The sequence below is a fragment of the Gadus morhua genome, chromosome 2 (assembly GCF_902167405.1).
Source record: "Gadus morhua chromosome 2, gadMor3.0, whole genome shotgun sequence".
Lineage (NCBI taxonomy): Eukaryota > Metazoa > Chordata > Actinopteri > Gadiformes > Gadidae > Gadus > Gadus morhua.
The window spans coordinates 6035479-6057370 of NC_044049.1; the positions used below are offsets into that span (position 1 = coordinate 6035479).

At 45.9% G+C, this 21892-nt stretch overlaps 1 protein-coding gene across 1 annotated transcript; it reads right to left on the bottom strand.

Moving 5' to 3' along the window:
- Positions 1-441: 441 nt before the first annotated feature.
- LOC115532849 (uncharacterized) lies at positions 442-21642 on the bottom strand. Its single transcript, XM_030342826.1, has 10 exons — positions 21213-21642; positions 20270-20879; positions 14934-15018; positions 14393-14574; positions 13832-13903; positions 13550-13662; positions 12623-12648; positions 11277-11635; positions 9508-10716; positions 442-561 (listed from the first exon to the last, which is right to left on the bottom strand). Exons 1-10 carry the CDS (start codon positions 21485-21487, stop codon positions 457-459), a joined length of 3036 nt encoding a protein of 1011 aa, XP_030198686.1. The 5' UTR covers positions 21488-21642; the 3' UTR covers positions 442-456.
- Between the last annotated feature and the right edge of the window lie 250 nt (positions 21643-21892).

Genomic DNA, 21892 nt, shown 5'->3' on the forward strand with positions numbered 1-21892 from the left:
ATATTGGAAGTGGGCGGGCCGCGGGATGGTAAATATGCCACGACTACAGGTTATACTTACCCAGGTTAACCTTTGGTCTGCCTTGGCTTTGGCGGAAATGGCGAAGTGGCCACCTTTTCTAGCCTTTAACTTATCTACAAAATCATAAAACCTTATATGTTCTTAAGAGTATACATTTAGAAGAATGTACCCTTCTAAAGGGTACATTCGGCGGCGGACACGCGTGTCCTTACACGTCTCTTTATCACACAGACGTGTAAGGAGAACACCAGTGGACCGTCCAGTCGTCACTCGAACGTCTGCAGGCTAAAACTCTCTTGTCAACAACCGTCCTTGACTTCATCACTCCGTCACACGATAACACGCATTATACCACACGCCAGGAAAATAATTTGCCTCAACGACCACACACATCAAGTTGGAATAAACCTGATGTGGGAACCTAGACCAGGGAAGCTAGCGCTCTGTGTAGCTAGCTTCCCTGGTCCCTTCGCCGCTACAGACCTTTTCTTTGAACACCTTTACCACAAGACCACCAGCCAGCACCAGTCCCACCGCCGCCTGGCCCACCTCTGCTACTGCAGCCAGGACGCGGGCCCCCCCTCCTCCCCAGGAGGCAGACACCAAGCTGGGGCCTGAAGCAGCACACACCGCCCCGCTGGTCCCGGCTCTAACTACGGCCCCTGCAGCGGCAGCATGGGCTCCAGGCAGGGCTGTGGCCCCTAGGGCGGCCCCAGCTCCCAGGACGCCCCCCACCCCTGCAGCCACCCCCACAGCTGATACCCCCAGGAGGCCCACCTGGCCCAGGGCTAACTGAACTCCTTCCCCAGGACTGGCAGCCTCTAGCCCAGCCGCAGCGGCCACAGAGCCCCCCACAACCTACGGAACACTACGGAACACCAGCCCCAACCTACGGAACACGAGGTAGTTTCCCTCACAGATATATGAGTTTCTATAAACCACACCCCAGAATTGTTTCAGTTTCAGTATGAATGTCATGGACGTGCGCAGATTAGTTTTTAAACCAATTGAAACTTTCTTTTCACGCACGGAAAATGTGCGTTTGTGTGCGTGTCCGTGTGACTAGAAACTATAAGACATTAATTTCTAATAATCTTTATTATTTTTTATGTTTATAAATACGTTTTTACAACTTTAGTGAAGATGAAACATATTTATTACATCACATGTCACATTTCTGTTAAGGCAAATCTATCGAAAACATTTTCTTAAATATTTGTTTTTGTTTCGTAAAATAAACAAAACGATATGATGTTGCGTATTACTTAGCCTATATGATATGATATTTGAAAACTGATAAGCCTATATGGTATGATTTGGGAGACTTCATGTTGGATAAAACACAACAGCAAGACAGTTTCTTTCTGTGGGGGGAGAAGTGACGGGTGGAAAGAGGAGAAAGAGAACAAACGCAACACACGCACGCACACACGCACACACACACACACACATACACATACACACACACACGCACACAGGGGCGCAACTGCCTACTTTCTGGGGGGTATGCAGACACATAGCAGGCACCCCCCCCCCCTCTTTGATCTGGGAACAAATTTGACCTAAAACACACTCTGATATTGAATCAAAAATTCATTTTGAGCGCACCAGGACAGATATCCGGTGTTTCTTTTAGAGGCAACCTTTCTAAGATGCTCTGCCAGAGTAACATCATACCGTGCTATAATGCCGCGTTTCCACTGCAGGGTGCGGAACGGATCGGTTCGCAAAGGTGCGGTACGGGTTGCGTTTCCACCGCCAAAAGTGGGTGTGACCCGGACTTAGCTGTACCCGTTTTGGCCTCGTTTTCAGTACTCCATCGTTGGGGTACCGAAAACGAGACGAGACGCCTGAAAGGGTCCCGGGAAATTCTAGTTACACACCCCCTCCGTTGATTGGTCGATAGAATCATCACTTCCGGGCGACGTGGGGATAAAAACAAACAAACAGTAGCCTCGAGGTATTATTCTTTACAATTAACATGTCGCGTAAAACGCTTGCTTGGGCGAACAAGGAGGTGGAGACGTTCCTCTGCATGCTTGGGGAGGAAGACGTTGTTTACGATGTTTATGTAGCTGCCGCGGCGATTGACATCCGGCCTACCTTAAAGGGTACTGTCGGCGGTGGAAACGCGACCTCGGAACTGAGCTGGGCTATACAGTCCCCTCCCTACCGCACCTTTGCGAACCGATCCGTTCCGCACCCTGCAGTGGAAACGCGGCATAAGAGATCAAGGATACCCAGAAAATTTCCACTTCTAGGATTTCCTAATGGCGCGTTTCCACTGCAGGGTGCGGAACGGATCAGATCGCAAAGGTGCAGATCGGGTCGCGTTTCCACCGCCAAAAGTGGGCGTGAGGTATTATTCTGTGGGCTCGAGGTATTATTCTGTACAATTAACATGTCGCGTAAAATGCTTGCTTGGGCGCACAAGGAAGTGGAGACGTTCCTCTGCATTCTTGGGGAGGAAGACGTTGTTTACGATGTTTACGTAGCTGCCGCGGCGATCAACATCCGGCCTACCACAAAGGGTACTGTCGGCAGTGGAAACGCGACCTCGGAACTGAGCTGGGCTATACCGCCCCCTCCCTACCGCACCTTTGCGATCCGATCCGTTCCGCACCTGTGCATTTTGTCCCCCTCAGTGGCAGGTTTCTTTCTGCAAGGAAGAGCATGCAGTCGATCACTCGAGTCAACAGGCTCTCTGCAATTCGCTAATAGTTTTACCTAGGCATAAGCGGGATGCCAATTCTTTCCACATCAGATAAGCATTTATGTGGTAACCACTTGTTTGATGGTGCTTCAGTATCTTTGAAAGACACTGCCAGTTATTATTCCCCACCACAAGGCGCGTGTCAGCAACTCTAGCTTCACCAAACCGGTTTACTGGGTCTATTGACATAAAACAAAGACTTGCATAGAGATTGAAGTAAAACAAAATAACCACAAACAAGTTCCCTTATTTTTCTTGTTATGATCCGTGATATTGTAGGCTGAGTGGAAAACCCCCTGCGTCGAAAAAAGAAGCGCAAGGTCCTCCGTAAGCCAATTGGATGAATGGCTTACGGAGGATTCACGGGGGCTAGGGGGACGCGTTAGGCGGTTGCACGCGAGATCTAACCATGCACAGTGACTGATTGTTATGATCTGTTTTATTGGATTAAACGGTTATAATTAAGTTGCTTACGTCCTCCTTTTCCTCCGGCACTACAATATGTTCAATAAAACGTAATCACAGACAAAATAAGTTTTTTAGACAAACGTAATTGAGAATGCCGAATAGTTCTCTGGGAACGTAATGTTCATGCGAAAGGGTTGCTCTGTCTGTCTTGGTCTCTATAGCGACGACCTCAGCTACCCAGCACTGATCAAAAAACGATTGTTTCTCTCAATCAAAGCACAAAACAGGACAACTGATGCCCATAAACTTAACCCATACATGTTTTGTAATCAACAAGGACACGTTGGTGTAGTTGTGTTGAGGAATTTTACAGATTTCACTGTAAAATCGCCGTTAATGTGCAGACATCGGGTCTTCCGTTAGCCAATGGGATGAATGCTCATAGCTTCATATATTGCCGTGGAGGGATTACATTGTAATGAGTGGAAAACCCCCTGCGTCGAAAAAAGAAGCGCATGGTTCTCCGTAAAGGCCGATTTATGCTCAGTTACGTAAGCATAAGCTCAAGCGCAAGAGGCCCTTGCGCGCCCTTGCGCACCCCTTGCGCGACTTCTCACGTCTTGCGTGCGTCGGCCGATTTTTCTAGACTTGCGTCATTTTTTACGTAAGCTTTTACGCGAGCCGCGCAGCCTGCAAGGCTGTGATTGGTCTGCTCGTCTGGTTACTACTTCCTGTCTGGAGTATCACATTTCCTGTTTTCATACCGCCACCTACCACCCGATCTGGCACATAATTATGCGAACCCTTTATGCGAACCCTTCCACAGGGGTAAAGTGCTATTTTGATGCGCGACATCAAACAGCTGATGCGGGATTGTGAGCCATTTTAATGATCTTGTCACCCGATATTCGTTCTATTAGGCCTACTGGCCTTATTTTTTTTAGTGTTAGCCTATTTTAATTAATTACGTAATGTTTTCTGTTCACGTTCTATGTGAAACATAAGTGTTCATGTTCTGTGTGAAACATAAGTTCAGTAGCCTCTTTGAGTGAATGAAATTTGAAAGCGTGAGTGTGTAGTGAATGAAAAATGTGTGCGTGTATGGTGGGACTATTTTCTGTATTTGATAAATAAACCCCTTTTCTCTAATAATGCTGCCTACCATATAATTTATGTGGACATTATGCGCTATAGCTTAAAGCCTTTGGCTATAGGCCTACACTTAAATAATTCATTCATCTGTCAAGGCAGTAGCTGTTGTATAAACATTTTATATGGATATGAATTAATGAGTTTGACGTAAACCAAATTAGGTAACTTGTGTAACATGATAACTAATGAATCAAAAGTCATGCTTCCAAGTAACCAATGTATATATATTTATTGGGAAACACGCCAGCATCTGACAAAAAATGATCTGCCAGCTGCTCCCTGACAAGGGCCAGTTTTGGTGAGAGTCGGGAAGATATCGGATAACTCGCGAAAGGAGATCATCAAACTTTGGCACGTAAACAAACCAACGACTCCCACAGACAAAGACGTCATTCTCGAGGTCGTCTTCAACGAAAAACTTTACTCCACATATTACTCCACCTACTGTTCTGGCGGTAAATTGCTTGGCAACACGCGCAACCTAAAAGGGAGCATGAATTGCTTTGAGTACATTTTGCGCAACAACGTAACACCAACGCTGAAGCATGCAGCCGCCTTAAGCCAATGGGATGAATGCTCATAGCGTCTCTATGTGCAGCCATCGGCTCCCCCGTGAAGTTGTTACGTTGTAAGGAGTTGAAAACCCCATGCGTCGAAAAAAGGAGCGCAAGTGTACCCTTTTGCGTCAGAAACTGAAGCCAAAGTCTCTGACCGTTCGTCAGAAATCGACGCGCTCGGAGTGAGAATGTGTTGTTCAGAACCTTTCATTGACTGCACTAAAGAGAGAAAAACGAGTGCATCCAGCACTTCTGAAAATGCACCTCTGAATGCATCTCTGTCCCCAGCACATTTTAAACCAAACTGCCCATGCATTTAGATCTAATGGGGAACATTTCGGAACATTGAGACGTCGGCATAATGAGGCGTTGGAATTACGGAATGGGGCCGGGGCCAACGTCATCTAGCTGGCTTATTATAGGTAACACATAGCTAATGATGCTGCTCGCTAGAGAAGTGACAACAACCCACGAAATTTGAGAGACACTATCAAAAGCTTCATAACTTACCTGTGTTTTCGATCGTAACACGCCACTCATTTGCTGTTGTTGATGTTTTTGATTCCGTGGTCATGTAAAAAAGACGGTTGATGACCAATGCAATCGAGTGACAAGTCACCGTCACCGAGCTGCACGTGCGGGGACGAATCAAATCATGGATCTATCCCATTGGCTAGCTAGCCCGAACAGCCTTATTCTCATTGGCTGTAAGAGCTGCAGATGGAATCGGATTGAGTTATTTAGGGTGTGCGGCGCGCACTCTGTGCAGAGATGCTTTCAGGGAACGGAGTGTACTTCAGGGAAAACCTAAGTGTTCTACCCATAGAAATATTGAATTGCTTTATCCCTATTCCCAGCGATTTATTGGGGGGGACATTTTGGGCATATCTGAACATTGGGGGGGACTTGTACCCCCCAATGTATATGGCCGCTACGAGTGGTGTAGCCATGGTATCAACATTGGGGGGGACAAATGCCTGGGGGCGGGGTCCGCCCCCCCCCCCCCCCAGGCAAAGATTTTGAACATGCATTAATCTGGTGCACTCTGAGAGCAAAATCTCAATACCTAGCACCTAATTTTGAAGACCTTTTTGGGGATGGATGTTTAAAACACTTTAATACTGAATGTGACCAAGCAGTCTGGGGGTGTGGAAGACTTGAAATTAGGAAAAGGTTGACACACATATATTTCAGAGCTCTGTTTTCCTTTACTTTTTAAATTAAATATAACATTTTGTGCTCCTCAATATTTCAACCAATCCAGTCCTCTTTTTTTCCACATTACATTCATTGATGTTTTGTCTTTTTTACAAAACACACACTAACAAACACCTGCACCACCACAACAAAGACACAAAATCCAGCCAGTTCTTACTTCCATTACATTTTTTATTGTATAACCATCAACTTTGCCAACTTTGCCAACCCAGGTGCATCTATCTCATGGACCTAAATAGAAGTCACCCCAAAACTTTTGTTACCCCTCAGAAAACATTGATTTTCTGATATTTTCAACCACTTGTTTAATAAGTACATAGATGAGTTTCACGAGAGAGCGCACTGAGCTACTCTCATGGTGGAACCATGAGCCGTATTGAATGAAGCACTGTTAAAGAATTAGACATGTCAAGGACATAACCTAAATGTTTTCTGATTAGTTATGGATTAATCTATGAATACATACATTATACAATGTTTTGTAACCTTGAATGAAACTTGACTTAATAATTATTATATTGCTATATTAGCAACTGCAACGCTGCTGTGTAAAGTTGTGTGTCAACTGAAGGAGGCGAGAAAAAAAAAAGAGATGAAGATGATGAAGACAGCGATTTTAGTATCGATACTGTTGCACATAAGTATCTAATCCGATAATTTATTTTTTTAATTTTAATCGATTAGTATCTGAGTATACATTTTTTTGACAACCCTACACTGTATACATGTGTGCTAACAGGATTCTGCTTGAATGTCATGATTCCTTCTTAACCTTTCAGATTTACTCGTCTCTTAGGCGACTCACCTCTATGCCACCACTAGATTGACAAACTCTCCCTGTGCTTTCATCCTCCAAACTTTCTGTCTCTCCCGCTGGCTCACTAGCTCTACTCTGAACACAACAGAGGAAATATGGAAGGAATAATATCACAGATATCAGCAAACTATTTACCAGTAGACTACTGAAACACACTAGACATCAGTGCCACTGCCAACAGGATTCTTCTCTAATGTCACAATTCGGTTTAAACCATTAATATTTACTCTTTGACAATCATTTTGCAGACGCTTTTATCCAAAGTAACTTACAAATTGCATTGAACATAGGAAAAGCCAAGGCTCTACTAGTTTCCAGAACTCCTCTCTTAGGCTACTCACCTCTATGTCACTACCAGATTGACACACACTGCTTTTATCCTTTCATCCACCAAAGTGGATATGCCACAGGGAAGAAATATTATCAGATAACAAGTACTGTTTCTTTCTCAGATATTCAACAAACCACTTTTGATCTGAATGACAATAATTCGATTACTCGTTTTTTGTAGTCTATTAACTACTGTACTGTAATGCTACAACTTATAGGTTAACACTTCTCATTTTATCACCCCTCTTTACTTTGCTTCTTTTCTGAGATGAGGCAAAACATTGCCGAATGTCTCTGCAACCCTCTTGCTTCCTCTTGCTCATGACGACTGTGAAATAACAAAAGCAGCACTAACATCATGAGAGACAAGTTAAAACTTCACGCAGGCTTGTTGTTACAAATGTACAACATTGATAGTTCCTAAAATGGAGTGCTGAGAATGGTTGTGCACTTCGTAGGCCTACAGTGCATGTGAAAGATTTACCCATGGTGACATACACAAGTGTGTGTGCGCGACACAAAGCCAATTTTGAGGCAGGCCTGGCTAACATGAGATTCTACTATCATCAATACCTCCCTTCTCCTACTCCCAATCCCTTGCTCTTCTCCTCTCTTTCTCTCTCCACACCTCCAAGCCTAGTTACCTTAAAGAGTATGGTGCAGGGGCACAACTGCCTACTTTCTGGGGGGTATGCAGACACATAGCAGGCGCTCTGGGAACAAATTTGACCTCGGAACTGAGCTGGGCTATACAGTCCCCTCCCTACCGCACCTTTGCAAACCGATCAGTTCCGCACCCTGCAGTGGAAACGCGGCATAAGAGATCAAGGATACCCAGAAAATGTCCACTTCTAGGATTTCCTAACTGTGCATTTTGTCCCCCTCAGTGGCAGGTTTCTTTCTGCAAGGAAGAGCATGCAGTCGATCACTCGAGTCAACAGGCTCTCTGCAATTCGCTAATAGTTTTACCTAGGCATAAGCGGGATGCCAATTCTTTCCACATCAGATAAGCATTTATGTGGTAACCACTTGTTTGATGGTGCCTCAGTATCTTTGAAAGACACTGCCAGTTATTATTCCCCACCACAAGGCGCGTGTCAGCAACTCTAGCTTCACCAAACCGGTTTACTGGGTCTATTGACATAAAACAAAGACTTGCATAGAGATTGAAGTAAAACAAAATAACCACAAACAAGTTCCCTTATTTTTCTTGTTCTGATCCGTGATATTGTAGGCTCCATTCTGATCAGTACACAGTTGCAAGACAACAGTAACTAGGGGTGCAACGGATCAAAAAACTCACGGTTCGGATCGTTCCGCGGACCCAGTTATAGAGTGGCGAAGTCACGCCCCTTCCGGTAGGGCTCATGGGACCGATGAGATCGAAAAATATGAATGGGTGTCAATGGAGAGAAAATAATCATTTTCTGGTCCCAGTCTTTATATGCCCTGGATTACACATATGTTGTTTGTAGATTTAAATTATAATTCTTCATGCAAAGAAAACTAAAAATGTTCGTGAAGAAGTTTGATAATTTTAGGTTTTATGTGAGGCTGCTTTGTGAACTACAGCTCTTCGCTGCTCTCGACGCATATGATATACGTCACCACACCCGCCCTTGGAACTCGTCACAGAGATGGCGACCCTTCTGCCCCGGCCACTTCACCGCTTTTTCCAAGGGGAGGATAAAAGCATCGAAAGAGGTGAAAACCATTATAAGTCGGGGCACGTGCAGGGTTTCAGTTATGCCGATGGGAAGATTGTCAGTCTTCTCCACGCCAGTCGCAGGGAGCTTGACGTCACATACGAGCCGTGTAGTCTTTCTCGTTGTGTTTTCTCTACAGCCTTCATCTGAACAATTGCACAATAAACGGTCGAACTCTTTGCATGAAAAATTATCCTTTAAATCCACAAACGCCATATGTGTAATCCAGGGCATATAAAGACCGGGACCAGAAAATAATTATTTTCTCTCCATTGACACCCATTCATATTTTTCAATCTCATGAGCCCTACCGGAAGGGGCGTGACTTCGCCACTCTATTTCGGGTGTGCGGCGCGCACTCTGTGAAGAGATGCGCTCGGGGAACGGAGTGTACTTCAGGGAAAACCTAAGTGTTCTACCCATAGAAATATTGAATTGCTTTATCCCTATTCCCAGCGATTTATTGGGGGGGACATTTTGGGCATATCTGAACATTGGGGGGGACTTGTACCCCCCAATGTATATGGCCGCTACGCCTATCCCCTTTACCACAAGACCACCAGCCAGCACCAGTCCCAGCGCCGCCTGGCCCACCTCTGCTACTGCAGCCAGGACGCGGGCCCCCGCTCCTCCCCAGGAGGCAGACACCAAGCTGGGGCCTGAAGCAGCACACACCGCCCCGCTGGTCCCGGCTCTAACCACGGCCCCTGCCGCGGCTGGCCCGGCCCCTGCAGCGGCAGCATGGGCTCCAGGCAGGGCCGTGGCCCCTAGGGCGGCCCCAGCTCCCAGGACGCCCCCCACCCCTGCAGCCACCCCCACAGCTGATACCCCCAGGAGGCCCACCTGGCCCAGGGCTAACTGAACTCCTTCCCCAGGACTGGCAGCTTCTAGCCCAGCCGGAGCGGCCACGGAGCCCCCCACAAGCCCTCCGATAGCGGCCCCCGCGGCCGTCTGTCCCGAGGCCGTTGCTACAACAGCGCCGATAGCCTCCACCCACCCTACCGTCGCCCCAGCCAGATGAGCTACACCCAAACCTGCTGCGCTCCCCACCACGGCTGCCCCTGCTGCTGCTGCTAGTGGGACAGCCGCACCACACAGAGCCCCTACCACCAGGCCAGTGACCACCGCCGCCACCACCACCTTCACTCTCCGCAGCACGCTGGGAGAAAGGGGCACCTGGCTTCGCCACCCCCTACCGGGGGCAGAGGGAGCACGTGGCCTCGGCCGGCCACCGCCCCTCCTTCTACGTCTCCACCCATCTCTCCATCGCTCTCCTCTTTCCCTGAGGAAGCTGAGAGCACCTCCTCTTCTCTCCGCCGTCTCGGTCTGTGTCCAAAACACCTCGTCCCCGTCATCAGCCCCCCCATCCCGCTCTAGGACACGCCTCCTCCAATCAGACATCTTCATTTCCTCTTCCTCGCCCTCTGCTTGGCCCCGCCCCCTCATTATCCTGTCCTGCTCCTCTCTGATTGCTATCTCTGCCTCCCGGTACATGGCGTTGGTGTAACACCCTCCACCGTTGTCCTCCACAACCTGCTCAACCTTTCCCAGTAGCTCGTGAACTTGCTGCACATCGCTGAGCGCCCGGTTGTTGAGAACGTGGTACCTGCCTCCACACCTGTCAATCAAAGCCTTGAGGCTCAACGGTGCGCTGGCCAGGTACTGCTCCATCGGCTCCTCCAGGTCATCTCCCCTGGTGAACAGCACCACCGTGTGGTTGCAGACCACCGCTTCTCCAAATACAGCAGCCATCATAGTGACGGCCATGTTCTCCTCCTCTGTGTAGCGTCCCACCTAGGGCTGGGACGACGCGTCGACGTAATCGACGACGTCGACGCATAAATTACGTCGACGCGAAAAATGCGCGTCGATTTAAAAAAAAAAAAAAAAGAAAAAAAAAAAAAAAAAAAAAAGATGGGCGGCGCCGGGGCGTAGTTGCAACGCGAGTGGCTCCTCAGACTTTCATAAGTGCAAGGCGCCAAAAAAGGAGATGCCTTTCCATTCTAGCAACACGGCAATTCACCAGCACCTGAAGAGGCGCCACCCGGTAGCAGCTGCAGATGACCGAGCACCGTAGAATTCTAAGAATGCATTACTTTGCACTTTTATATTGGAATTTAAAGGCAATAAACATGTATTGAAATGTTAAGGAATTCATATTTTATCATTCAGATATGTAAATCAACATGTATAAATTGCTATTAGTCAATTAATGGGGAGATAATCGAGAATCGAATCGAATCGAAATCGAATCGGACTGAAAAAATGAATCGTTAGATGAATCGATGCATCGAAAAAATAATCGCTAGATTAATCGTTTAAAAAATAATCGTTTATCCCAGCCCTAGTCCCACCTGGACCACCAAGAGGAAGGCGTGGGGGCCGGGGGCCGTCAGGGCCACGCATCGACTGATCTCTGTGATGATCTGCTCCTGGGTCAGGTGTGTGTCTCCAAAACCTGGCATGTCCAACACCACCACCCTCTTCCTCCTGCTCCTCCTCCCCGCCTCCACCTCCACAGGGTAGTCAGAGGTCCCCAGCTGGCAGACCTTGGTAACAGAGCCGGCGCTACACCCGGACAGGAAGTGACTCCGGCCCAGGATGGTGTTCCCTGAGGAGCTCTTCCCAGATCCCGTCTTTCCAATCAGGATCAGTCTCAGCTCTTCTTCTGGATCATTCTCCCCCATGTCTGTTGGCCACGGCCCCTCTGCTCCTGCTGGGTGGAACATTACACAAGCTGTCCATTAAAGGGGCATTATACAATATACCACTACTACTGAATGTAATATACTACTACTGCATACAATATACTTCTACTGGTACAATTTACTACTACTACTGATACAATACTGACACAATATACTACTACTGACACAATGTACTACTACAAGTGATACAACATCATTACTTCATATATAATATACTTCTACTACTGATATACCAATACTGCAACAATACTGATCAAATATATACTAATTAAAAACATATACTACTAATAATACCATAAACTATTACTGCTACAATATACTATTACTGCTACAATCTACTACTAGTGATACAATATACTACAACTGATACAATATACTATTATAAAAAATGAACTACTACTGGATACAATATACCACTACTACTACTGAATGTAATATACTAGAACTGGATACAAAATATACTACTAGTGATGCAATGTAATACTACCACTGACACAATATAGTAATACTAATTATACAATGCTACAACGTATGTGTCTAGTTTTAATGCGAAGTCTTTTGTGCATGTCCAGTCGGACTTGTTGTCTCCCTTGTTCTGTGTGGTAGTGTAGTCGTGCCTAACGTCCAGTGTGAGCCAAATCACCAAAATGAATTCGACACGACTTGCGTCGTTTGGCAATAATAAAGACTTGACAAAATACTACTACTGGATTGTATCAGTCGTAATGTTAGCTGACTATAACTGTACTATATTATACTATTGAAACAATGTAGCCTACCTCATACACTACTGATACAATATACTCGTACTACTGTATATAATATACTTTCTCTAAACCGACATAACATTGACATAGCATTTAGATGTTGAGCAGACGATGTTAGTGTATAGTCGACTCTTTCAAATTGACAACAATGGCTTCCCTTAGCGTTAGCAAGCTAATAAACGCATTTTTAAAAAAGTTTTTTTTACTTAAAACACATAATCTTACCTGACTGCATGTTTAATGAAACATCTCTGTCTGAGGAAATAAGAACATAAAAACCGCATTTGGTTTAAGTTGGTTCGCCTTTAGGTTTTAGCTGTCGAGGCAGAAAGCTCTTCAAAAGTATAAGCATTGAACTTGATGTTCGGTCAAACTGCGACCTCTGTTTGTAAAAGAAGCAATACGTCCAATCTGTTATTTTATTCAATGAAATCGGATAACAAAATGATAGTTGCAGGCTTAGTTAGTTGACTTTGCAGCAATCTTTTTCTGAATATACATATATTTATATAACAGTCGTAATACATTTTAGAAATTCCAACAAGGGTCTCATTTCAATATACTTTGTACAATAAAAAATTATTTCCTGTAAAACATCAAATGATATATCAAATTGTGTGAACCAAAATATTAATTGTAATGCTTGAACAGGAGTTTGATGGAGTTTTCACTTTAGTTTATACCACATCAACAAATTATTTCAGTTATAGAAATGAACACTTTTCATAAAATAGGAATCCTTGCATTGCTTGGGACCCTAAATAAAACGAAAGTAACATCAATCAATTCCCTCCAACAGAGTCATCACCCTCGTACCAAAACAAGCTTTTATAAGTAATAAATTCACTAGGGAGGCAGCTCCATGTGAACATAACACGGTTGTAGACCGAAAGTCCCACAATGCAATGTTTTTGAACCTACCGTGTAAATGAATGATCCAAAAAAAAGATTCCCCTGTCTCCTCTTTAAGAAACCCGGTTGTTAATCACAAACAAATTCTTAATCTCTCCTCTGTCTTTTTAGTTCACAAGAAATATTCTTTATGATCTCAAGTGTCTCCATGTTTGATCCTCCTCCTCTTCCCCCTCCTTCAGGTGAAGAGCTCCTTCTCCTCCTTACTTCCTCCCTCTCCCCTCTGCATTGCTCTAGAGCTCGGAGCGGGAGATGCGGGGACCCTTCCTCATCTCTTTCCTCTTCTCCTCCTTCCTCCTCCTCTTCTCCTCCTCTCTCAGGAGCCTCTGGAAGGCCTCCGCTGTGTGAAGAACCTGGTGGGGGAGACGGGAAGTTAACTGTGTGTGTGTGTGTGTGTGTGTGTGTGTGTGTGTGTGTGTGTGTGTGTGTGTGTGTGTGTGTGTGTGTGTGTGTCTGTGTGTGTGTGTCTGTGTGTGTGTGTGTGTGTGTGTGTGTGTGGGTGGGTGGGTGTGTGTGTCTCACGTTGTCTCTCTCGGTACGGTACGGATTAGTGAAGTCTGGCGTTTTCTCTGTTATACCGAGCTCCTGAGACATCTTGGGAGAGAGAAAGAGAGTGAGAGAAAGAGAGAGAGTGAGCACCACTGCAAGTAGATTATAGTAACTGAAGACTGAGCACCATTGTGACAACTTCACAGTAACTGAAGACTGAACACCAGTGTGACAACTTCACAGTAACTGAACACTGAGCACCAGGGTGACAACATCACAGTAACTGAAGACTGAGCACCAGTGTGACAACATCACAGTAACTAAACACTGAGCACCAGGGTGACAACATCACAGTAACTGAAGACTGAGCACCAGGGTGACAACATCACAGTAACTGAAGACTGAGCACCAGTGTGACAACATCACAGTAACTGAAGACTGAGCACCAGTGTGACAACGTCACAGTAACTGAAGACTGAGCACCAGTGTGACAACATCACAGTAACTGAACACTGAGCACCAGGGTGACAACATCACAGTAACTGAAGACTGAGCACCAGGGTGACAACATCACAGTAACTGAACACTGAGCACCAGGGTGAGGACGTGCTGGTGGGTGCCTCCGGTGAACACCCCCGTGTGGTTGCAGAAGCGCAGGCCCCAGCGCAGCAGGCCGCTCCAGTCGGCGTTGCGGTCGTAGTAGTGGTGGACGATCCGGGGGAAACGCAGCGCTACGTCCCCGAAGAACGCCGTGTTCTCCACGACGTGGGAGTAGGCTGGGAGACAGAGACATTACACTTTACATGCACATCTTACTCCAACTCCATAGAGGAAAGAGGGGAGAGGAGGGGAGGAGAGGGGAGGAGAGGGGAGGAAAAGTGTGTGGGGGGGTAGGACGAGAGAGGCGTGGGAGGAATAAAGAGTGGGGGAGAGGAGAGAGGGGGTGCTGGAGTGGATAGGAGGAGGAACGGGGTGGAGAAGGAGGAACGGGGTGGAGATGGAGGAATGGGGGAGAGGTGTTAAGGGGAGGAGGAGGAATGAGGGAGAGGATGAGGATGAGGAGGAAGAAGAGGTCACGGGAACGGCAGAAGTGGAAGGAAGAGGAGAGGAGAGGCTGATGAAGAGGGAGATTAACCTTCTTTGATCTTGTCGTCCAGGGGGAAGGGGTCTTCAGGCTGCATGTTAGCTGCTACCAGCACCGCCTTGGAGTCCTCCAGGTCCTTAACCACGAGACATACATTAATAGAGTGTGTTCGGTGTGTGTGTGTGTGTGTGTGTGTGTGTGTGTGTGTGTGTGTGTGTGTGTGTGTGTGTGTGTGTGTGTGTGTGTGTGTGTGTGTGTGTGTGTGTGTAGGCGAGGGCGGGAGAATATCAATGACATACTGTATTGTCAAGTATTCTTATATTACATTTATGTAATATAATGTATTATTTATACACTTGTCGTGTTCTTGAAGAAAGTAGTCTAAACCGGATCGCTTTTAACTCACTTTATTTGTTAAAGTATTTCGGTATGGTAACTATGAAGCAAAAGGAGGGGAATTGTAATGAACACGTGTGTGAGCGACAAACAGCAGAGCCTAGCCCCGGGGCTTCCCCGGAGGCTCTCAACGGGGCTGCCATATGTTTCTGACCTGATCTGACTCCTATCGAGTAGGCGTGGCCTATGTGACGTCTTAGCTCAGCTTGATCCTGCTTCCTTGTGGCTATGTGGGAGCAGCTTATGTGCTTAATGTACGTAACACATTCAAGGTCCTGATTTCGATAGAAACGGTTACAATGTAATGATAAACGTAGTTCCCGTTGTCCCAGTTAACTCTAAATTAAATTGCAAAATGTTGTCAGGACATAAAATATCCAGTCAGTACAGGAAATCATTTGTTTATTGATTTAAAATATGCGCTGTGCACCGGTGTTGTGCCAAAAAGTGATCAGCTGCCATAAAGTGATTTCAGCCGCGGGAGCGCGCACAGCCTGTTAAAGCTAGGCTATATCGCCTCGAAACGTGTGTGCGGCAGCAAAGTCTGATCAGTTATACTAGTCAATGAATGTGTGTTCATGTTTGCCTCCCTGGTGAGCCAGGCCAGGAAATGCTACAGAGGAAAGGAGGCATAAAGGTTAGGAGATTTGACAATCCGCAGAGACCCCTGATGACGTTTTCCACAAAGGTTAAGGAAAGGAAGCATAAAGGGTTAGGAGATTTGACAATCCATAGAGGCCCCTAGTCAGTATATATATATCTATTGGTGAAAAGGAAATAGCCCCCAACCTACGGAACCCAGGCCTATATGTTCATGTCAGCAACAATGTACGATTCACTAAGTTACTGAGCTTCTGAAGATAAATCCACCTTACCTGACTCCATATTGAGTAGGCTATTTCTTTCTCAATATTATTTTTAATTGTTCAGGTCAACTCAAAATCCAGAGGTTTCCGCTGTTTCAGTTCAATCAAAAATCACGTTCTTCAAAAAGTGAGTAAAAAGTTAAGTTGAGACAGCAGTTGGCGTAGTCTACTGCATCTGAACAACTTAATACATATGTAATGGACACGAGGTAGTTTCACTCATATATATCTATGCAGGGCCGGCGCTACGTGAGGTTACGCCCCAGGCAAGGGGGGGTTTGATTAAATTTCATTAATTAATTAAGGCCGCAAACTAGATGGCGCCCCCAAAGTATTTGCCGCCCTACACAGGAAAATTGTGTTATATTAACTCTGAGAGTGTGTATATGCATCCACTCTTTTTAGTGTTAAATTGACGCTTCTGAAACGGTTAACGATTTACACTCACCCAGAGTTAATTCAACACTATAAAAGAAAAAAACTGGCCAACACTGAGTAGTGTTAATAATACTCTACACTGGTGTCAGTGTTACAAAATCAAACACTGGCCAACACTGAGTAGCGTTAATAATACTCTACACTAGTGTCAGTGTTACAAAACCAACTCTTCCAGACTACACTGAGCAGTGTTAATATTACACTAGAAACTGGGTGTAAAAAAAAAAAAAACACTGAGGGTGTAGAATGTTGTGGACCCCCGCCCCCAGCCAAAACCACAATACAAAAGACAAGACAAATAATTTGAATGCAGGTACAGCACAATTGCAAAACATTCTCTTAACAAGTTCAGCATGGAGACACGAAAATAGAGTTTGGGACAATAAACATTTGGTCGTTAGTGTCATTCGAAAATTGGCCTGTAGTAAATAAGATCATCTACACAGATTAGTTTAAAGACATTGTTTTTCTCCTCTATGCTAAATGCATTTAAGTGATCATCAAAATACATTGGTGAGACTTTACAAGGTAGAATACAAGTGCAGTCATCTTTAACAATAAGACTCACAAGCCTGTTGAACAAAGGTATCTCAGTTTCAACACCAGAACATACATACATTCCAGGCTGATACTCTGTGCCATAGCTTTTGACCCAGGAAGTTGTGGAAAGACAAAACAAATCGAAAGTTTCAATCAGCGCCTCACTGCCCTCTAAACTGCTGACCAAGACTTCAGTAATGGGGCCAAATTGTAATCTTTTAAAATAAAAACCCTCAAAATGAAAAGCCAACTGATTCCGATGTCTCTTTGCCAGTGTTTTTGTGATGCTTTTAAAGATGAACTGAACTGAAATTTGAAGTTTAGTTGATATAACAGATGTATTGTCTGCCTTCTCATTGGTACAATAACAAAAAATGGCTGAACTTGCTAAAAGGGATTATTTGTACGGTGAAAGTGATATTTATGTTATTGGCAAGGCTATTTATGTTATATGAAAGCCTTGCTGACACATGATCTCACTTCCTGTTTGACGTCCCTCTGAGGTTAAAGATCACCAAATTGTGTGGCTGTCCCCAGGATGATATCACGGGTCTATGTACCAAGTTTGGCTATGATATGTTAATGAGGTGCTGAGAAATGGGCTTACTTCCTGTTTGGCAAGTTTGTCCATGATATGTTAAAGAGTTGCTGAGAAATGGGCTTACTTCCTGTTTGGCGGCTTCGCCGTCAAGTTTGGTCGGCTGTCACGGCTACACGGTTTTGGATTTGAAAAAGCTGTGTGACGCATTTGTTCAACTTGCTCTGAAGATCATATTGGGAAAGTTTCTGAAGATTGGACTGAATTTGTGGCCTGTGGATATGTACTATTGATTTTGACCACTTTCAACATGGCGGCCAAATCTTTAATGATCATAATATTACTAACAATAACACATTTGAAAATGTATGAACAATAAAAATCGCATGTAATGCAAATTGCAAACAATGCACGTGTTATTGGTTCGTACAACATAGCAATTGTGACTCTATGGTGACGAGTATTATATTTAGAACATGCCCTGCGGGTAGGGATGCGCCGATACATCACGATACTAAATGCAACCCTCGGACTAGGGCCCGATACTGTGCTCATGTACTTGTTAAACTGCTCCAATACAACCACCCGATACCACTTTAAGCAACGTGAAGTGACGTTGAAGAGCCAGTGAACCCAAAACGTTTCTAGATTTTTTAACCTTGGTAATTTGTCCTATCTGATAGTGAACATCGTAAAATGTGCCATTTTATCACTGTTACTGAAATAATTCCCCAATTTAGAGAAAAAAGGGGCACCGGTGTTACGGTGTGTGTGGACATGTTTAACTTTGTCTGTGCAGCGGTTGACTGCGGCGTCCAAGCTATTTCGGAACTTATTGTATACGACTATGGTGCGTGTGGATAGTAAAGCTCTGTTACTGTTGGCGGAAAATCCACCATGGTGCAAAACGAGGACATAGAACTCGTTGAATTCGGCTTGACTCAATGATTCCAATGGTACCTTTTTTGCGAATATTGGATGAATGGGCCAAAAGTTATAAACATCAATGCATGTCCAACTTTTACCTGTTGGTGGCATTAGAGATCATGAGCTAGAGACCACAAAAGCTGTGAGGGATCATGGGACTGTTTTGAATCAGTGGGCCAAATTTCACAACTTTTGACCATGGCGTTCTTTGGGCTGCCATAGACTCCCATGACAGAATAAGAATATAATTATTATGAAGGAAAGATCTTGATGTTCCCCTTAATGCCATACTGTGGCTTTCAGAGCAATTGCCCAATGTCATGTACAGCAAGTTCATAATGATCTTGATTCAAAATCTTAACCAAGGATCACCAGTACAAGGCCTTATCCCATTGAGCCGCTGACAAACCTAAAATTCAGCCTAATTTCCATGGTGAAAATGTCAATTGATAAGCACACAACATCCAGAAAACTCCAAGGACACTTTTCTCAAGTGAATTAAGGGATTTCTTAAAAAAGTACAAATCTGAACATTTCCACTGTTAATTGCATCCACCTAATGACAGCCGTGTGGTAGTCAAGCAATAACCTTATGGTAATATAGTCAAATGGGCTGAGACTGTGGATGTTTGGCTTTTCTATGAAATTGTGGGGAAAGCAAAAAAATGTAGAGCAGAAGACCAGGGTGAAATGCATATGAAAGCCTTGCTGGATGCCAAACGGCATCCACAGGAACTCAAACAGACCAAACGGCGTGATCACTGCTGTTTTGGGAACGTCCAGTGGGTGTACAGGCACCTGATGACATCCCCGGACAAGGTCCACCTTGGAAAAAATCACCATACCAGCCAGGTGTGCCGAAAAAATCCTGAATATTCGGCAGGAATATTCGGCACTTGGTACCGGTCAGGCGTCGTTGCCTCATTTAGCCGCCGGTAGTCGCCACTAGGGATGCACCGAAATGAAAATTCTCGACCGAAACCGAAAACCGAAAATGAGGAAACCAAGGCCGAAAACCGAAACACCGAAAGAAATTATTATGCCAATTATTAGTACCATTTAGGGTTGCCGCGGTATACGGTATTACCGGTGTTACCGGTGTTGAGGCCAACACCGAGTTATTTTGTTTACATATAAAAAAAAATATATATATATACAAACCTAATAGATAGGCTACCTAATAAAGCATTGGAACACACAAGACAAACAAAGTAGGACATCGGTAATGGACACTAGGTAGTTTCACTAAACCACACACCAGCATTGTTAAGTTTCAGTTTCAGTATGAATGTCATGGACATCCGCAGATTTGTTTTTAATAGTTGTTGTAACCTACTTTTCCTGAGCGGAAAATGTATGTGTTTCTGTGCATGTCCATGTGACCAGTTATAATAAGACATTATTTTCTAATAATCTTTATGATTATGTATCATTAGAAAATAGTTTTTACAACTTTTAAATCAACCACGAAATGAAGAATGATGAAGTAAAGATGAAACATATTTATTAGATAGCTCACATTCTGTTAAGGCACATCTATGGGAAATGTTTTCTTCTACAGTTGTTTTTGTTTCTTAAAATTAACAAAACTATAAGGGAAGCCTCTTTTACTTGTTCCAGTGGATTTCATACGTCCTGCGCTCTGTGTAGCTAGCTTCCCTGGTCCCTTCGCCGCTACAGACCTTTTCTTTGAACACCTTTACAACAAGACCACCAGCCAGCACCAGTCCCACCCCCGCCTGGCCCACCTCTGCTACTGCAGCCAGGACGCGGGCCCCCGCTCCTCCCCAGGAGGCAGACACCAAGCTGGGGCCTGAAGCAGCACACACCGCCCCGCTGGTCCCGGCTCTAACTACAGCCCCTGCAGCGGCAGCATGGGCTCCAGGCAGGGCTGTGGCCCCTAGGGCGGCCCCAGCTCCCAGGACGCCCCCCACCCCTGCAGCCACCCCCACAGCTGATACCCCCAGGAGGCCCACCTGGCCCAGGGCTAACTGAACTCCTTCCCCAGGACTGGCAGCTTCTAGCCCAGCCGCAGCGGCCACGGAGCCCCCCACAAGCCCTCCGATAGCGGCCCCCGCGGCCGTCTGTCCCGAGGCTGTTGCTACAACAGCGCCGATAGCCTCCACCCACCCTACCGTCGCCCCAGCCAGATGAGCTACACCCAAACCTGCTGCGTTCCCCACCACGGCTGCCCCTGCTGCTGCTGCTAGTGGGACAGCCGCACCACACAGAGCCCCTACCACCAGGCCAGTGACCACCGCCGCCACCACCACCTTCACTCTCCGCAGCACTCTGGGAGAAAGGGGCACCTGGCTTCGCCACCCCCTACCGGGGGCAGAGGGAGCACGTGGCCTCGGCCGGCCACCGCCCCTCCTTCTACGTCTCCACCCATCTCTCCATCGCTCTCCTCTTTCCCTGAGGAAGCTGAGAGCACCTCCTCTTCTCTCCGCCGTCTCGGTCTGTGTCCAAAACACCTCGTCCCCGTCATCAGCCCCCCCATTCCGCTCTAGGACACGCCTCCTCCATTCAGACATCTTCATTTCCTCTTCCTCGCCCTCTGCTTGGCCCCGCCCCCTCATTATCCTGGCCTGCTCCTCTCTGATTGCTATCTCTGCCTCCCGGTACATGACGTTGGTGTAACACCCTCCACCGTTGTCCTCCACAACCTGCTCAACCTTTCCTAGTAGCTCGTGAACTTGCTGCACATCGCTGGGCGCCCGGTTGTTGAGAACGTGGTACCTGCCTCCACACCTGTCAATCAAAGCCTTGAGGCTCACAGGTGCGCTGGCCAGGTACTCCTCTATCGGCTCCTCCAGGTCATCTCCCCGGGTGAACAGCACCACTGTGTGGTTGCGGACCGCCACTTCTCCAAATACAGCAGCCATCATAGTGACGGCCATGTTCTCCTCCTCTGTGTAGCGTCCCACCTGGACCACCAAGAGGAAGGCGTGGGGGCCGGGGGCCGTCAGGGCCACGCATCGACTGATCTCTGTGATGATCTGCTCCTGGGTCAGGTGTGTGTCTCCAAAACCTGGTAAGTCTACCACCACCACCCTCTTCCTCCTGCTCCTGTGGGTGGAACATTACACAAGCTGTCTATTAAATGTGCATTATATACTTTTGGAAGAATTTCTCATTACAGAACTTTGCATAATAATGACTTTCCTCTGAGTTATTTTCTTTCCGTAGGCCAACAAGAAGGATATATATTATTCTTGAACTAGTTGACATGGATACAATCAAGTCCCACCCATAAGGTGATACAGATTGCAAAGTGGAGGGATTGGAGACAGTCTTCAGCCCCA

Bases quoted from the DNA above. Each gene is read 5' to 3' on its own strand.
- LOC115532849 (XM_030342826.1), bottom strand. From the start codon at position 21,487: ATGGCCGTCACTATGATGGCTGCTGTATTTGGAGAAGTGGCGGTCCGC. The intron at 12,649-13,549 runs GCTCTAGAGCAA...TTCCTCAGACAG, and splicing joins CCCCGCATCTCCCGCTCCGA to AGATGTTTCATTAAACATGC. The intron at 562-9,507 runs GCGGCGCTGGGA...GAGGTGGGCCAG, and splicing joins CAGTAGCAGAGGTGGGCCAG to GCGGCGGTGGGACTGGTGCT.